This window comes from Prinia subflava, chromosome 15 (assembly GCF_021018805.1).
Source record: "Prinia subflava isolate CZ2003 ecotype Zambia chromosome 15, Cam_Psub_1.2, whole genome shotgun sequence".
NCBI lineage: Eukaryota > Metazoa > Chordata > Aves > Passeriformes > Cisticolidae > Prinia > Prinia subflava.
In genome coordinates this window covers 994,713-1,011,327 of record NC_086261.1, presented here as the reverse complement: position 1 = coordinate 1,011,327, position 16,615 = coordinate 994,713, and the positions used below count along the sequence as shown (strand labels likewise).

Below are 16,615 nucleotides of genomic sequence, written 5' to 3'. Positions count from 1 at the left end.
TCCAGGAGCTGGGAATGGTGGAGAAGGGAAGGATCCAGGGAATCCTCAGAGGCTTTTCCAGGGCCTGAAGGGGCTCCAGGAGAGCTGGAGAGGGACCGGGCACGGGGAATGGAGGGACAGGACACAGGGAATGGTTCCCACTGGGAAGGGGAGATTTGGGTGGGATATTGGGAAAGAATTCCTGGCTGGACTGAAATCCCAGAAATCTGTGGCTGCTCCATCCCTGGAATGTCCAAGATGGACTTGGAGCAGCCTGGGATGATCCCAGTCCATGGAACGGGATGAGCTTTAAGCTGCTTCCCATCCCAAACCATTCCCTGCTCCCGGATCCTTTTCCAGGTGCTGCTGGATAAGGATCCAAGGCCAGAGCTGCTCTTTTCCCAAGGATTTGGGATTTGCAACTGTTCCCATCGGCTGGAGCAGAACTCAGGTAAAAAGTGCCTTCATCCCTTGGAAAATTCCTGTTTATCCCTTCCTGCTTTTCCTGGAAAACACAGGGCTGGAAAAGCCCAGAGGGCTGGTGGAAAGCATCCAGGGACGCTGAAAATCCTTGGGAAACTTGATTTTATCCACGTTTTACAGGGCTGCATGGAGATAAAGTCTCAGCTGTGAGCATGGAAAAATTTCAGGAACGAGGATGAAAACAGCAGGAATTGCCGTGGGAATGGGATGGGAAAAGCTGGATCCAACTCCAGGTGAAAATTCCAACTTTAACACCAGGAAACTGCAAAGTGCTCTGATTTTTGGGATGTTTTAGGGGTTGGTGATGGGATTTGGGGATTGGCTGAGAGAATCCTCGATTTGGGTTAATATTCCAGACTTTTAAAGATGTTTGGGATTTGGGAGTGAGGTGGAATTTTGTTTTAGCTCTGTTTTAACTTCTCCTTTCCAGGTGTGTCCAGAGGTGGCTACTGGGCTGGATCTTCGGGAGATTTTCCTGGAATTTCTGCTCCTGGTGCTGCTGAAAACCTTTGGAAAAGGACTTTTCTCCTGGAAAAGAGATTTGCTGGGACCAGCTGGGATTTAAAAGGAATTTCTGGGAATCCAGAGCTGCTTTTTCCTTTGTTTTTTTCCAGAGAAAAATGTGGATTTTGATTGTTTGAAGGTGCAGAAAATTCCTTTTTCTTTCATTGCTGAGGGAATTTATTCCCAGTTCCAAGCTAAAATTCCGTGTTTAAAGCTGCTCCTGCTACTGTTTGTATTCCAAGAGTTTGGGAATTAAAAAAAAATAGGGAACTATAATATTTGGGAATAAATTTTAAGGGATATTTTTCTGGGATCCTTCTATGATTTTTATTTCCTGGGGTTTTTTTCCTGGTTTGTTTTTATAGGAACTTTTAATTTATGGGGTTGGTTTTTAATGGGAATTGTTGGGAGTTTTCCTGGTTTGCTTTTATCAGGAATTTTAAATTCAGTTTGTGGGATTTTCCTGTTTATTTTAAAGCGGAATTTTGAATTTGTGGGATTGGGTTTTTACAGGAATTTGAGGTTTTTCCTGGTTTGTTTTTATGGGAATTTTGAATTTGTGGGATTTGTTTTTGTCAGGAATTTTTAATGGAATTCCTGGGATTTTCCTTGTTTATTTTACCAGGAATTCTGCAATTAGTGGGATTTGGTTTTAAGGGGAATATTGAGTGGAATCTGTGGAATTTGTCCTGTGTGTTTTTACCAGGAATTTGGAATTTATGGAATTTTTCCCTGGCGATTTTTAACAGGAATTTGTGGAGTTTTTTCCCTTGTTCATTTTACCAGGAATTTTCAATTTCTGGGGTTTTTCCTTGTTAATTTTTCTGGGAATTTGGAATTGATGGGATTGCTTCTTACCAGGAATTTTTAATGGAATTTGTGGGATTTTCCCCTGTTTATTTCCCCATGGGAATTTGCAGGTTTTCCCTTTCTTTTCCCAGGATTTTCCCCCAAATTCCAGAGGAATCCTCCCATGGAAAATCCCTGGGAATTGTTTGTTCATCCCTTGAATGTCCCTTTGTTTTCCCACACAAAGAATTCCTTTTTTTTATTGGGAACAACTCCCGGCTCTGCCCAGCTGGGAAGGGAAAAATTCCCCAAAATGCCCAAATTCCCACCCTCAGCATTCCCAGCAGGGCAACTTTGGGATAAAACAAATCCCTGGGATCTGGGAATTCCATGGAAAACACCCTTGGGATTCCAGAGGAATTCCCAATTTGTGGTTTAACCCCTTAAAATCGGAATTGTTGCAGCATTCCAGGGAAAAAATGGGAAAATCCCATAAAAGAAATGAGGGAAAGCTGATTTGAAAGGGAAAAAAATGAGGGAAGAAATTCTGGGATGGCTCCAAAATTCCCTAAAATCTGTAGGAAAATGTTATTCCCATTTTAAAATTTATTTTCTTTTTCCTGGGAAAATTTGTGGGATAACTGGAATATTCCTGATTTTTCTGATGGGATAGCGCAAGATTTTCCTGCTTTATTGGCCTGGATTAATGTTGGGAGATGTTGGAAAAATCCCAAAAAAGTCAGGATGAGTTGAAAACCCAAGGAATTCCAGGATAATCCTTCAGAATTTAGGGGGAAAGGGTGGAAACCATGGAAAAATGGAAGAAATTTAATTTAGAATCCACCATTTCTTGGGAATGCAAATCAAATCGCTTTAGATGTGGGAAAGGCTGAGAAATCCTGGAATTTGGGGAATTTTTGCTGTCAGAAATCCATGAAAAGGGGAGAAAAAAGTGGGAAAAACTTCCAGGGTCCTTGGAAAATTCCTGAGAGAATTCCTGGGAAAATCAAGGGAGGAAAAAAAAGGGGAAAAATCCAATTTTGGGGATTAAAACTTCCAGGGAATTGCAGGAAACTGGAGGGTAAAAAAGATTTTGGAAATGGGAAACTGGGAATGGCAGAATTCCAAGGAGTTTTCTGGGGGAGAATCTGTGGGATTGATGGAGCTGCTCCCAAAAACTCCAAATGGATTTGAGTGGAACGGAAAATTCAGGAATTCTGCTCAAATCCCGTCACACTGGTGTCAATCCAGAGGGTTTTCCCTGGCCGCTTTTCCAGGAATTCCTCTCCAGGTTGTTCCTTTTGGGAATTTTGCCCATTCCTGCCTTTTTCCAGGGATAAATCCCATGGGAATGTTGAGTTTTCCTCCTTGCTGGGGTTTCCTGGAGCAGGAGCTGCTTCCAGGGGGTTCCTGATGCAGGAAAAGCCCGGGAATTCCTGAGGATGAGAAAATCCCATGGAATCCAAGGAAAAGTTGGGAATTCTGGCTGGTTCCTGTGAAAAGCAGGGATTGAATTCCTCAGGATGAGCAAATCCCATGGAATCCAAGGAAAAGTTGGGAATGCAGCTCCCATGCCAAGGCCCCCATTGCCAACATTCCCACCTGGAATTCCTGTTCCTTGGAGCTCCAAATCCCACCAGGAGCAGAATTCCCGCTTTTCTCCCCATGGATGCGCCTGGAGATGGCCCCATCCCAGGAAAAACCACCGGGATCCGAGAAACAGCAGGATAAACACACGGAGAGCCGGGGGAAAGGCTGGATTTGGGATGGGACAGGGCTGGATTTGGGATGGGGACAGGGCTGGATTTGGGATGGGGACAGGGCTGGATTTGGGATGGGGACAGGGCTGGATTTGGGATGGGACAGGGCTGGATTTGGGATTGGGACAGGGCTGGATTTGGGATAGGGCAGGGCTGGATTTGGGATTGGGACGGGGCTGGATTTGGGATGGGGACAGGGCTGGATTTGGGATTGGGGACAGGGCTGGATTTGGGATGGGGACAGGGCTGGATTTGGGATTGGGACGGGGCTGGATTTGGGATGGGGACAGGGCTGGATTTGGGATTGGGGACAGGGCTGGATTTGGGATTGGGACGGGGCTGGATTTGGGATTGGGACGGGGCTGGATTTGGGATGGGACAGGGCTGGATTTGGGATTGGGACGGGGCTGGATTTGGGATGGGACAGGGCTGGATTTGGGATTGGGGACAGGACTGGATTTGGGATTGGGGACAGGGCTGGATTTGGGATTGGGGACAGGACTGGATTTAATCCCATTCATCCCGAGCTCCTGGGGTTATCTGGAATTTTCCAGGATGGGGTTTGTGCTCCCGCGGCTCCTGGCGCTGATTCCAGCTGGGATCCGGGGCTCGGGCGCCTCGGGAATGCAGGAATGGGGAATGTTTCCCACCTGGATCTGACATTCCCACCTGGATCTGACATTCCCACCTGGATCTGACATTCCCATGGCAACCCGGGCCCGGTTCGGCGGGAAGAAAGGGCCGGGGGCTGGCAATGACATTCCCGGTGTTCCTGACGGGCGGGGTCCGGTGGCTTTGGCAGGAGCACAATTCCCGAGGGATGGATGGGCCGGGAGAAACGACAGCCGGGAAAAGCGGGAGCGGGATGGGCCCGGAGCTGGGTGGGATTTGGGAAAGGAGGGACAATGGGAGCGAGGCGGGAGCTGGGATTTGGGATTGGGGATTTATTCCAGCGGCGCATCCCGCCCGGATCCATCCTCTCCCCGGGAACGCCGCCGGCTTCTCCGGGATTTCCCTTTGGAGCCTCCCCGGATCCGCTGGAGGTGAACGGGAGAGGCTGGAGGTGGGAAAAGTTCCCGGAAAATTGGATTTTCCTTCGGATCCTGGGGAAATCTGGGATGCTGGGAAGCGCTGCTGGATTTCCTGGAGTGTGGGGGATTGGGGGAGTTTTGGAGGGCTGGAAAAGGGGAGGGAAAAGGAAGGAATGGGAAAGGGAAAGGAGGGAAAGGGAATGGGAAGGGAGGGAATGGGAAAGGGAAAATGGAATGGGAGAGAGGAAATGGGAAAGGGAAAAGAGGGAATGGGAAAGGAGAGAATGGGAATGGGAAAGGAGGGACTGGGAAAGCAGGGAATGGGAATGGGAATGGTAAAGGCAAAGCAGGGAATGGGAGAGGATCCCTGCTGGGGTTTTCTGGGAAAAAGGAATCCCCAGGGATGCTTCCATGGGCTGTGTGAGCCCCGTGGTTATCCCGGGAATTGGGCCTGGCAGCTCCATGGAAATCTGGGATTCCACGGGCAGCCGGAGCCCGGCTGATCCTGCTGGATCCGGCCTTGGGTGCTCCGAGCGAGGAATGAGGCTGGGAGATCCCAAAGGGATCTGTTGGGATCCAGGGAGTGCTCGGAGCCATGGGAGCGGCAGAGGAGGAGGAGTGGCTGCGCTGGGTGAGCAAAAAATTCGGGAAAGAGAAGGAAATCAGCCTGGAAGAGTTCAAATCCGCCCTGCAGATCAAGGAGGTGAGGGATCCTGGGAAAGGGATCCTGGGAAAAGGGATCCTGGGAAAGGGATCCTTGGGAAAAGGGATCCTGGAAAAGGGATCCTGGGGAAGGGGGAGGGATCCATGGGACAGAAGGAATGGGATCTGTGGGAATTCTCTGATCCGTGAGAACATTCCCTGCTCCATGGTAACATTCCCTGATTCCCTGATCCGTGGGAACATCCCCTCATCCATGGAGAACATTCCCTGATTCCCTGATCCATGGGGAACATTCCCCAATCCCTGGAAAACATTCCCTGATTCCCTGCTCCATGGTAACATTCCCTGATTTCCCAATTCCCTGCTCCATGGGAACATTCCCTGCTCCATGGGAACATTCCCTGATTCCCTGATCCACGGGGAACATCCCCTGATCCATGAGAACGTTCCCTGATTTCCTGATTCCCTGATCCATGTGAGCATTCCTGATTCCCGGCTCCCTGGGCACATTGATTCCCAATTCCCTGGGCGCATTCCCTGCTCCATGGGCACATTCCCTGCTCCGTGGGCACATTCCCAATTCCCTGGGCACATTGTTTCCCTGCTCCCTGGGCACATTCTCTGCTCCCTCAGCCCATTCCAAATTCCCTGCTCCCCGGACGCGTTCCCGGCTCCCAGAGTGCATTCCCTGCTCTCCAGGCGCATTCCGCACTCCCTGGGCCCATTCCCGATTCCCGGCTCCCCGGGCGCATTCCCGATTCCCGGCTCCCCGGGCGCATTCCCTGTTCCCTGGGCGCATTCCCGATTCCCGGCTCCCCGGACGCATTCCCTGTTCCCTGGGCGCATTCCCGATTCCCGGCTCCCCGGGCGCATTCCCTTCTCCCCAGGCCCATTCCCGCTTTTCCCGCTGTTCCCGCAGCCCTTCTTTGCCGAGCGCTTTTTCGCGCTGCTGGGCGGGGCCGGGCGCGGCTCCCTGGGCGCGGCCGAGCTGCTGCGGGCGCTGCGGGCGCTGCTGCGCGGGGGCCCCTCGGAGCAGCTCCGCTTCCTCTTCCAGGTCTACGACGTGGACGGTGAGGGGGACACGCGGGGGATCCGGGGGGGGTTTTGGGGATAAATTTGGGATTTGGGCCTCCCCGAGCATCCGGCTTTGGGATGAGGCCGCTGCCCTCGTTCCGTGTGGGAACGGTGAAATTCCAGCGGAATTTCAATCCAATCAAGGATTCCGCGGGTCAGGCGTGAGGATTTCCCAGGATTTCCTGTCAGTGAGGAAGAGAGGGATCTGCTCAGCTCCAGTCCCAATTCCCCATCCCGATTCCCTGAAATTTTGGGATCCTTTGGGTTGGAAAAGCCCCGGGAGATGGAATCCGAGCATTCCCAGCACTGCCGGGGCCACCCCTGAGCCCCACGGCCCCTTCCAGTGGCGCCTTTCCAGAGGGAAAATTCCCAAATATCCCACCTGAGCCTGTCCTCACGGCCCCTTCTGGTGGTGCCTTTCCATGAAGGAAAATTCCCAAATATCCCACCTGAGCCTGTTCCCATGGCCCCTTCCAGTGGCACCTTTCCAGAGGGAAAATTCCCAAATATCCCACCTGAGCCTCCTCTGGAGCCATTCCCATGATCCTGTCCCTTCTTCCTGGGAGCAGGAAATCCTGACCCAACCAGGATTTTCCACCCAATGAGGAAAATTCCTGGATTAGGACTGGAAAATTGGGATGGAGATGACTCCATAGGACTGTGAAATATTGGGATAGAGATGACTCTGTAGGACTGTGGGATATCGGGATGGAGGTGATTCCATAGGATGGGATATCGGGATGGAGGTGACTCCACAGCACTGGGATATCGGGATGGAGATGACTCCATGGACTGGGATCTCGGGGCTCTCCGGTTCCGCAGGGAGCGGCTCCATCGATGCCGAGGAGCTGCGGGTGGTGCTCCAGGGGTGTCTCCGGGAGAGCTCCCTGGCCCTTCCCGAGGAGCGCCTGGGGGCGCTGAGCCAGGCCCTGCTCCAGGCCCTGGACCGGGACGGCAGCGGCTCCATCTCCTTCCCGGAGCTGCGGGAGCAGCTGGAGGCGTTCCCAGAGCTCCTGGAGAGCCTGAGCAGCAGGTGGGGACCGGAGCTCTGGGATCGCTGGGAAAGGATCCCATGGAGCCCTGGGGAGGGTTGGGATGGGGCAGGGATAGGGTTAGGATGGGGTTGGGATGGGGGCAGGATTTGGATTTTGGGATGGTTTGGGATGAGGCAGGGTTTGGATTTTGGGATGGGATTTAGATTGGGGCAGGGTTTGGATTTCGGGATGGGCTTCGAATGGGTGCAGGGAATGTTCTGGGATGGATCCAGGGATGGGGATCCAGGGATGGGGATCCAGGGATGGATCCAGGGATGCTGCTCCTCTGGCTGTAGGGCCGGGTACCCCCCTGGGCCTGGTACTTCCCCAGCTCCCCATTCCCATCCAATCCCCAATTCCCACCCAACCCCCCCAGTTCCCATCCAAACCCCAATTCCCGTTTTCCCAGCGCCTCGAGCTGGCTGAAGCCTCCCAGTGCCCGTCCCGCTGAGCACCGCCTGTGCTGCTTTTCCCGGGAATGCCGCGGGGATCCTGGGGCTGGCCCGTGCTGCTTTTCCCGGGAATGCCGCGGGGATCGCGGGACCGGCCCCTGCTGCTTTTCCCGGGAATGCCGCGGGGATCCCGGGGCCGGGCCGTGCTGCCTGCTCGCCTGGCTCGCCGCCTCGGCGCTGCTGCTGGCCCTGGGCGCGCTGTGGCACCGCGGGCGCGGCCCGGCGCTGGCGCTGGCCCGGGGCTGCGGGCAGAGCCTCAACCTCAACTGCGCCCTGCTGGCCGTGAGTGACCCGACACCGGGGGACAGCGGGGGACACCGGGGGACAGCGGGGGACACCGCGGGGAGGGGGCCGGGAAGGGCGGGAGGGTCCCGGGGTGTCCTGGGGGGATGCTGGCCCCAAGTTTCCCTGTTGTCCCCAGCGTTTTCCGCGGTCTCCCAACATTTCCCGTTCCCCTGGAATTTCCCAGGTCCCCCAGCAATTCCCATTCCCCTGGGGTGTCCCAGTGCCCCATTCCCAGTCCCCCGGGATCTCCTCTTGCCCCCCCCCAGTTCCCTTTGCCCCCTGGCATCTCCTGTCTTGCCCTGGCCCCTCCCCTGGCCCCCTGCTCGTGGCTGTCCCCATCGCTGTCCCCTGTCCCCTCCCTCACTCTCACCCCCTGTCCCCTGTCCCTGTCCCCTCTCCCTGTTCCCGTGGCCGTCCCCTGTCCCTGTCCCCTGTCCCCGTGGCTGTCCCCAGGCCCTGATGCTGCGGCGCTCCCTGACCTGGCTGCGCTCCACGCCGCTGGCGGAGCTGTTCCCGCTGGAGCGCCACGTGCGGGGCCACGAGCTGGTGGCGTTCCTGGTGCTGGCCCTGGCGACAGCGCACGCGGGGGCGCACCTGGCACACGCGGGTCAGTGACACGTGGGGACACGGGGGTCAGTGACAGGGGACACACCTGGCACACCTGGCACACTTGGCACACGCGGGCCAGTGACACGCGGGGACAGGGAGCCGGGATGGGGCATCCTGTCCCGGATCCCAAGGAAGGGTGCCCGTGTCCCAGGGAGGAGGGGATGCCCTGGAGAAGGGGTGCCCGTGCCAGGGGGCTGCGAGGGCACGGACAGGGACACGGACACGGGCAGGGCAGGGCACGGGCAGCGCGCAGCAGCCGCGGGCTGTGATCCCCCTCTAGCGGCTCCGGCCGGGCAGCCGAGGCCCCGCTGCCCCGAGCGGGATCCCAACCCCGGCATTCCCAAATCCCGGCACCCGGCATCCCTGCATTCCCGCATCCCTGCATTCCCAAATCCCAGCACAGCATTCCCAGACGGGCACTCCCGAACGGATTCCCAGACGGGCATTCCTGAAAGGACATTTCCTGAAAGGACATTCCCAGATGGGCATTCCCGGCGGGCCCTCCCTGCCGGCCGCAGGCGCTGCCCGGGCTAAGCTGTCCCCTGTCCCTGTCCCCTGTCCGGGCTGAGCTGTCCCCTGTTCCCTGTCCCTGTTGCTGTCCCCTGTCCCCTGTCCGGGCTGAGCTGTCCCCTGATCCCTGTCCCTGTCGCTGTCCCCTGTCCCTGTCGCTGTCCCCTGTCGCTGTCCCCAGGGCTGTCCCGGCTGCTGGCGCGGGGCGGTGGCGGCGCGGCGGGCACGGCCCCGCACTCGGGGCTGGCGCTGCAGGCGCTGCTCCTGGCGATGCTGCTCGGCTCCGGGCCCTGCGTGCGCCGCGGCGGCCACTTCCAGGTGAGCCCGCGGGAATTCCCGCCCGGAACGGGGATTCCAGCGGGGCGGGAAGCGCGGCTCCCATGGGTGCCCATCCTGGTGCTGCCCCGTGGGGAGGGGGGTGCCCCCCGAGCCCCCACACTCGCGGTTTCTGGGATTTTCCTGGGATTCTCTTCCCGACAGGACACAGGGGATGGATTCCAGCTGGCACCGGGATATTGGGAAGGAATTCCTGGCTGGGCTGGAAGTCCCAGAGGAGCTGTGGTTGCTCCTGGATCCCTGGCAGTGCCCGAGGCCAGGCTGGAGCAGCCTGGGACAGTGGGAGGTGTTGGGATTGGAACTGGATGGGTTTGGGTCCTTTCCAAGACAAATCCCAGAGATTCCAGGATTCCCTTGGGCTGCCCTTTCCCACCGGGATACCCAGACAGCCCCAGCAGGAAGCACCAGCTGGGTCCAGCAATTCCCATCCCCATTCCCATCCCTTTCCCGTTCCCAGGTTTTTTACTGGAGCCACCTCTGCTACATCCCCGTGTGGTTCCTGCTGCTCCTGCATGCTCCCCACTTCTGGAAGTGGTTCCTGATTCCCGGCTCCCTCTTTGTGCTGGAGAAGGTTCTGGGCTGGGCGTGGCGCCGGGCGGGGGATCTGCACATCCTGGAGGCCAAGCTGCTGCCCTCCAAGGTGGGGATGCATCCCAAATCCCAGACATCCCAAATCCCAGACATCCCAAATCCCAGACATCCCAAATCCCGAACATCCCACATCCCAAATCCCACTATCCCACCTCCCACCTCCTCCCTGGGCCTCTGGGAATGACGGAACAAGCAAACACAGAAACGTTGGAGGCTGCAGCAAGAGGCAGAAGCAATTCGTTTATTTATTTCCTTTATTTATTTCCTTTATTTCCTTTATTTATTTCCTTTATTTCCTTCCTTTATTTCCTTTATTTCCTTTATTTCCTTTATTTCCTTTATTTCCTTTATTTCCTTTATTTCCTTTATTTCCTTTATTTCCTTTATTTCCTTTATTTCCTTTATTTCCAAGCCCTTTTCCCTATTTTTTCAAATGAAAACTCATGGAACAACCAGAACAGAACAAAAACTCCTGGAACTCGGAATCTTTTCCCAGAATCCCATAGTATGAGCCCAGGGAAAGGAGGGAATGGGAAAGGGGAAGGAGGGAATGGGGGAGAGGGAATGGGTTGAACTGGGATTTTGTGTGACCCAAACTGGGCAGGGAAAGGGGAACAAACCCGGAATTTCCGCTGCCCCTCCCGTGACAGAAGGAAGTGTGAGAGATCCTTCGGACATTCCCGATTTTCCTGCTCCCGTTCTCCTGCAGGTGACCCACCTGGTGATCCAGAGGCCCAAATCCTTCCGCTTCCAGCCGGGGGATTACGTCTACCTGAACGTCCCGGCCATCGCCGCCTACGAGTGGCATCCCTTCTCCATCAGCAGCGCCCCGGAGCAGCCAGGTTCCGGAGGTTCCATCCCAGATCCGTGTTCCACCCTGGGGATCTGTGTTCCACCCTGGGGATCCGTGTTCCACCCTGGGGATCCGTGTTCCACCCTGGGGATCCGTGTTCCACCCTGGGGATCTGTGTTCCACCCTGGGGATCTGTGTTCCACCCCTGGGGATCTGTGTTCCACCCCTGGGGATCTGTGTTCCACCCCCGGGGATCTGTGTTCCATCCCGGGATCTGTATTCCACCCCCAGGATCTGTGTTCCATCCCGGGATCTGTGTTCAATCCTGGGATCTGTGTTCCATCCCGGGATCTGTGTTCAATCCCGGGATCTGTGTTCCATCCCAGGATCTGTGTTCCATTCCGGGATCTGTGTTCCACCCCCAGGATCTGTGTTCCATCCCGGGATCTGTGTTCAATCCCTGGGATCTGTGTTCAATCCCTGGGATCTGTGTTCAATCCCAGGATCTGTGTTCAGTCCCTGGGATCTGTGTTCAATCCCTGGGATCTGTGTTCAATCCCGGGATCTGTGTTCAATCCCAGGATCTGTGTTCCATCCCGGGATCTGTGTTCTACCCCGGGGTTCTGTGTTCCACCCCCGGGATCTGTTTCCCACCCCCGGGATCTGTTTCCCACCCCCGGGATCTGTTTCCCACCCCCGGGATCTGTTTCCCACCCCTGGGATCTGTTTCCCACCCCCAGGATCTGTTTCCCACCCCCGGGTGATGTTTTTTCCCAGCTCGGATGGCGCTCGGAGCAAGCCGGGCTCTGGAAGGTGCTTCCATGGGATGAGTTGCGTTTGAAGCTCTTCCCAGTCCAGGTAATTCCAGGATTTTGGAATTTATCCCGCAGAAACCCTCTGGCTGCACATCCGGGCGCTGGGCCAATGGACCAACAAGCTCTACGAGTACTTCCAGCAGCTGGAATCGCGCGGCCCGGAGCCGAATCCGCCCGGGAAGAGCCGCGGGGGGCGGAGGAGCCGGCACTGGGAACAGGTCGGGCTGTGGGACTGGGATCAAAGGGATGGTGCGGCTGGATCTGGAGTGGATCCCACGGGATCATCCCAGTTTGCAGCCAGGGAATCCCTCGGGATGGGCATTCCCTGCTTGTCCGGCCTTGAAGGTCCATGGAATGGGAATTTGTGTCCCGTGGAATGGGAATTTGTGTCCCATGGAATAGAAATTTATGTCCTACAGAATGGGATTTTATGTCCTATGGAATGGGAATTTGTGTCCCTCCAAAGGGTCACACAGTCTTGGCAGAGGGACACAAAATCCCATTCCATGGGACACTGAATACCATTGGTGGGATTTGGGATGTTTGGGATTTTGTGCCCCATGGAATGGGATTTGGCATGGATGGATGGGATGGTGGGATTTGGGATCGATGGAATTTCATGCCCCATGGATTGGGAATCCATGTGACCCTGCTGGAGGACCAGCAGATCCCTGGGCGCGGTGATCCCAGTGGCGATTCCCGGCCTTCATTCCAGGCCGGATCCGTGGCCTTGGGCAGGGACAGAGCCGTGGAGCTGACGGCGTTCCGAGCCTCCGGAGCCGCTCTCCCGGGAGAGGACCCGGAGCAGGGGGTGAGCACGGCCCCAGCCCAGGGACAGAGAGGGGGCCCAGCCCAGCAGGGCGGATCCCAATGGGATAAAGCTCCCTAAAAAACTCCTTGGAAAGAAATTCCTTGGATATGATTGTGGCACTGATGGCTGGAATTGCGTGTGCGGTCTGGTGGGAAAACCCCCAAATCCAGGGAATTTGGGGAGTGCTTGGAATGGGGGATGGTCTCTGCTCCCCTCTCCCCGCAGGGCTCTGCTCCCGGCGAGACCCAGCGGAGCTGCAGCGTCAAGGTGAGGATATTCCCGCCTTTCCTGGATCCCGGGAAATGGGCTGGGATCAGCATTCCTGATCATCCCATCCCTGCTCCCACCCATCCCATCCACATTCCCACCCATCCCATCCACATTCCCAGCTTCTCCATCCCCGTGTCCCTGTGCAGGGATGATCCCACATGAGGCTTATCCAGTTTATTCCAGTTTTCCTGCTGGAAAACTCCAGTCCTTCCTACCCGTTCCTTGGTCCCACAAAACCCCATGAAGACCCCAAATTCCATGATCCCCTTGAGCCCTTCTCCTGTCCCTGGGAGCTGTTCCAGCACCTGGAACTGCTGGATCTCTCCCTGACTCTGGATCTCTCCCTGACTCTGGATCTCTCCCTGACTCTGGATCTCTCCCTGACTCTGGATCTCTCCCTGACTCTGGATCTCTCCCTGACTCTGGATCTCTCCCTGACTCTGGATCTCTCCCGACTCTGGATCTCTCCCGACTCTGGATCTCTCCCGACTTTGGATCTCTCCTGACTTTCGATTCTCCTGCATCTGGATCTCTCCTGACTCTGGATCTCTCCCACGTCTGGATCTCTCCCAGTGCTTCTTGGACGGTCCCTACGGAACTCCGAGCCGGCGGATCTTCACGTCGGAGCACGCCGTTCTCATTGGAGCCGGCATCGGGATCACCCCCTTCGCCTCCATCCTGCAGAGCATCATGTTCCGGTGGGTCCACGGAACATCCCAGGAAACAGCCCCGGGATTTGGGATGGATGCCTGGGCAGAGCTGTGCTCCAATCCTCGATCCTGGGGATTCTGTCCCTGGGATTCTGTCCTTGGGATCCGTTCCCACGGCCACAGGTGGGGCCTCCCTTGGTGCCAGGGTTTTCCTTTGGGAATTTGGGATGTGGGAAAGGCGCTGGAGGGAGCTTGGCCATGGGCAGACACCGGGAAGGAAAGGGAGGGGAAGGAGCAGGAATGGGCAGGAAGGAGGAGGAAGAAGCAGGAAAAGGAAGGAGCAGGAAGGGACAGAAAGGAGCAGGAAAAGGCAGGAAGGAGAAGGAATGGGCAGGAAGGAGCAGGAAAAGGCAGGAAGGAGCAGGAATTGCCCTCCCCCGTGCAGGTACCGGCGGCGGAGGCAGAGCTGCCCCAGCTGCCGCTTCTCCTGGAGCGAGGAGCGGCGCGATGAGGAGATGACGCTGCGGAAGGTGGGAACGGGAATGGGAGTGGGAACGGGATCCAGCCTTGGCCTGGGACGGGGCTGCAGAGCCCTCAAATCCCAGAGGTTTGGGAATGGGAGCGGGATCTGGTGTCAGGATTTGGAGCCAGGATCTGGTGTTGAGATCTGGCGTTGGAATTTCGTGCTGGGATTTCGTGCTGGGATTTTGTGCTGAAATCTGGCACCAGGATCTGGTGTCAGGATGGGATCCAGTGCCAGGATTGGGTGTCGGGATCCGACGCCGGGATCCGGTGAGTGCCCCAGCAGAGGCTCTCCCGCCCTCCCAGGTGGATTTCATCTGGATCACGCGGGATCAGCAGCACCTGCAGTGGTTCCTCGGCCTCCTGGCCAAGCTGGAGGCGGAGCAGGCGGAGCTGGAGCCGGGAGGTGAGCGGGAGGGTCCCGCGGCATTCCCGGGAAATCCCCCGGCCCGGTGCCGGCCCTGGCAGCTGGAACCGCCAGAATTCCCAGGGAAGTTCCTGGAGCTGCACCTGTACATGACCTCGGCGCTGGGCAAGGGGGACGTGAGGGCGCTGGGGCTGCAGCTGGCGCTGGATCTGCTGGCGGCGCGGGAGGAGCGCGACTCCATCACCGGGCTCCGCGCACGCACCCGGCCCGGCCGCCCCGACTGGGACAAGGTCAGCGACGGGGACCCCTGGATCCCACACCCGCCGGGATCTGGGAATGGGAGCGCTGGGGGGCGTGCGGAGGGGAACGGTGCCCAGGGAGGGGTCAGGGAATCGGGGAATGGGATCATGGAATCGGGGAATGGGATCAGAGAATCCTGGAATGAGATCAGGGAATCAGGGAATCATGGAATGGGATCACGGAATGGGATCATGGAATCCAGGAATGGGATCAGAGAATTGGGGAATGGATCAGAGAATTGGGGAATGGATCAGAGAACTGGGGAATGGAACTGGGGAATGGGATAATGGAATGATGGAATGGGATCATGGAATCCGAGAATGGGATCACAGAATCGGGGTATGGGATAAGAGAACTGGGGAACGGGATCATGGAATGATGGAATAGAATCATGGAATGGAATCAGAGAATCATGGAATGGGATAATAGAACTGGGGAATGGGATCATGGAATGATGGAATGGAATCAGGGAATGCGAATGGGATCAGAGAATGTTAGAATGGGATCATGGAATCATGGAATGGGATCAGGAAATCACGGAATGGGTTGGCTTGGAAGGGACCCCAAAGATCATCTCATTCCAACTGTCTCACCTAGCCCAGGGATCCTGGGATCATGGAATGGGATCCTGGAATGACGGAACGGGCTGGGTCGGAAGGGGGTTTTGGCTCCGCTCATGCCGAGCCCCGGCTCCCAGCGCATCCCGTTCCAGGTGTTCGGGAAGGTGGCGGCGGAGCGGCGCGGGAGGGTCCGGGTGTTCTTCTGCGGCTCCGCGGCGCTGGGCAGGGTCATCCGCCGGCACTGCCGCAGCTTCGGCTTCGCCTTCTCCAAGGAAAACTTCTGACGGAGCTTCGGCTTCACCTTCTCCAAGGAAAAATTCTGATGGAGCTTCGAGTGCGGCTTTTCCAAGGAAAAATTCTGACCGGAGCTTCGGCTTTGCCTTCTCCAAGGAAAACTTCTGACGGAACTCCGGCTTCATCTTCTCCAAGGAAAGCTCCAGCTGGGAGCCCTCCCTGCCCTCCCGTGTCCGGCAGCCGCTCCCGGTGCATCCCGGCTTGGATCCGCCGGCTCTGGGGGGGTGGGATGGGGCTGGGCCGTGGAGCTCCGGGAAAGCTTCTTTGGATCTGAGGAATAAAAGAGATGGGAATTCTCCTCTGGATCTGAGGAATAAATCGGGAAAAGATGGGAAAGTTCCTTTGGGATCTGAGGAAGGAATGAGGAAAGGATGGGAAAGTTTTCTTGGATCTGAGGAATAATTGAGGAAAAGATGGGAAAGTTTCCTTGGATCTGAGGAATAATTGAGGGAAAGATGGGAATGTTGTAGTTGATGGAAGCAATTCCAGCTCCAAGGAAAAACTGGGATGGGAATCGGTGTCTGAGAGGTGCTGTTCTCTCCAACCCGGAATCTGCGCTGGATTGGGATTGGTTTTCCTGGTAAATCGAGGGAATCCGGGAATCAGGAGCTGGCGAGGCCATGGATAACAATTCCTCTTGGAATTCCTGATTTTCCAGCCTTTCCCATGCCTGGGATCCGCTCCGTAGCAACAGCTCCTCGTGGGCAAGGCGCAGCATTCCCGGGATCAGCGCTGGATCGGGACTGAATCCCGTTCATCCAGCGCAGGGGGGGCTCTGCCGGGTTCATCCCGAGCTGGGTGGTTTTTAGGGATGAAGGATTCGGAATTTGTTTGGAATCATGGAATTGTTTGTGCTGGGAAAGCCCTCGGGGATCCTGGAATGCCACCATGCCGCTGTCCCCAGGTGCCACATCCACAGGCTCCCGATCGCTCCGGGATGTGATCCTGGCCCCGCCCGGCAGCTGCTCCATGCCTGGAGCTTTTCCAGGTGGGAATTTTCCAGGTGCGAATTTTCCCAATCTTCCCAAACCTCCCCTGGCGCAGCCGCCCCCCTCCCCACCCCGCTCCCCCTGAGGGCAGCAAAGCCGCCTTTCCCAGCCCGCCGCTCTCCCGCTCCCTTTAATGGATTATTA

The 16,615-nt window shown here is 56.6% G+C and overlaps 1 protein-coding gene across 1 annotated transcript; it reads left to right on the top strand.

The window, feature by feature from the left end:
• Positions 1-7,023: 7,023 nt before the first annotated feature.
• On the top strand, positions 7,024-16,501 carry NOX5 (NADPH oxidase 5). The gene is made up of 14 exons (XM_063412907.1): positions 7,024-7,316; positions 7,727-8,051; positions 8,508-8,661; positions 9,355-9,491; positions 9,967-10,149; positions 10,810-10,942; positions 11,784-12,211; positions 12,424-12,519; positions 12,643-12,786; positions 13,363-13,487; positions 13,885-13,969; positions 14,268-14,367; positions 14,452-14,618; positions 15,341-16,501. Exons 1-14 carry the CDS (start codon positions 7,024-7,026, stop codon positions 15,470-15,472), a joined length of 2,502 nt encoding a protein of 833 aa, XP_063268977.1. The 3' UTR covers positions 15,473-16,501.
• Positions 16,502-16,615: the final 114 nt, after the last annotated feature.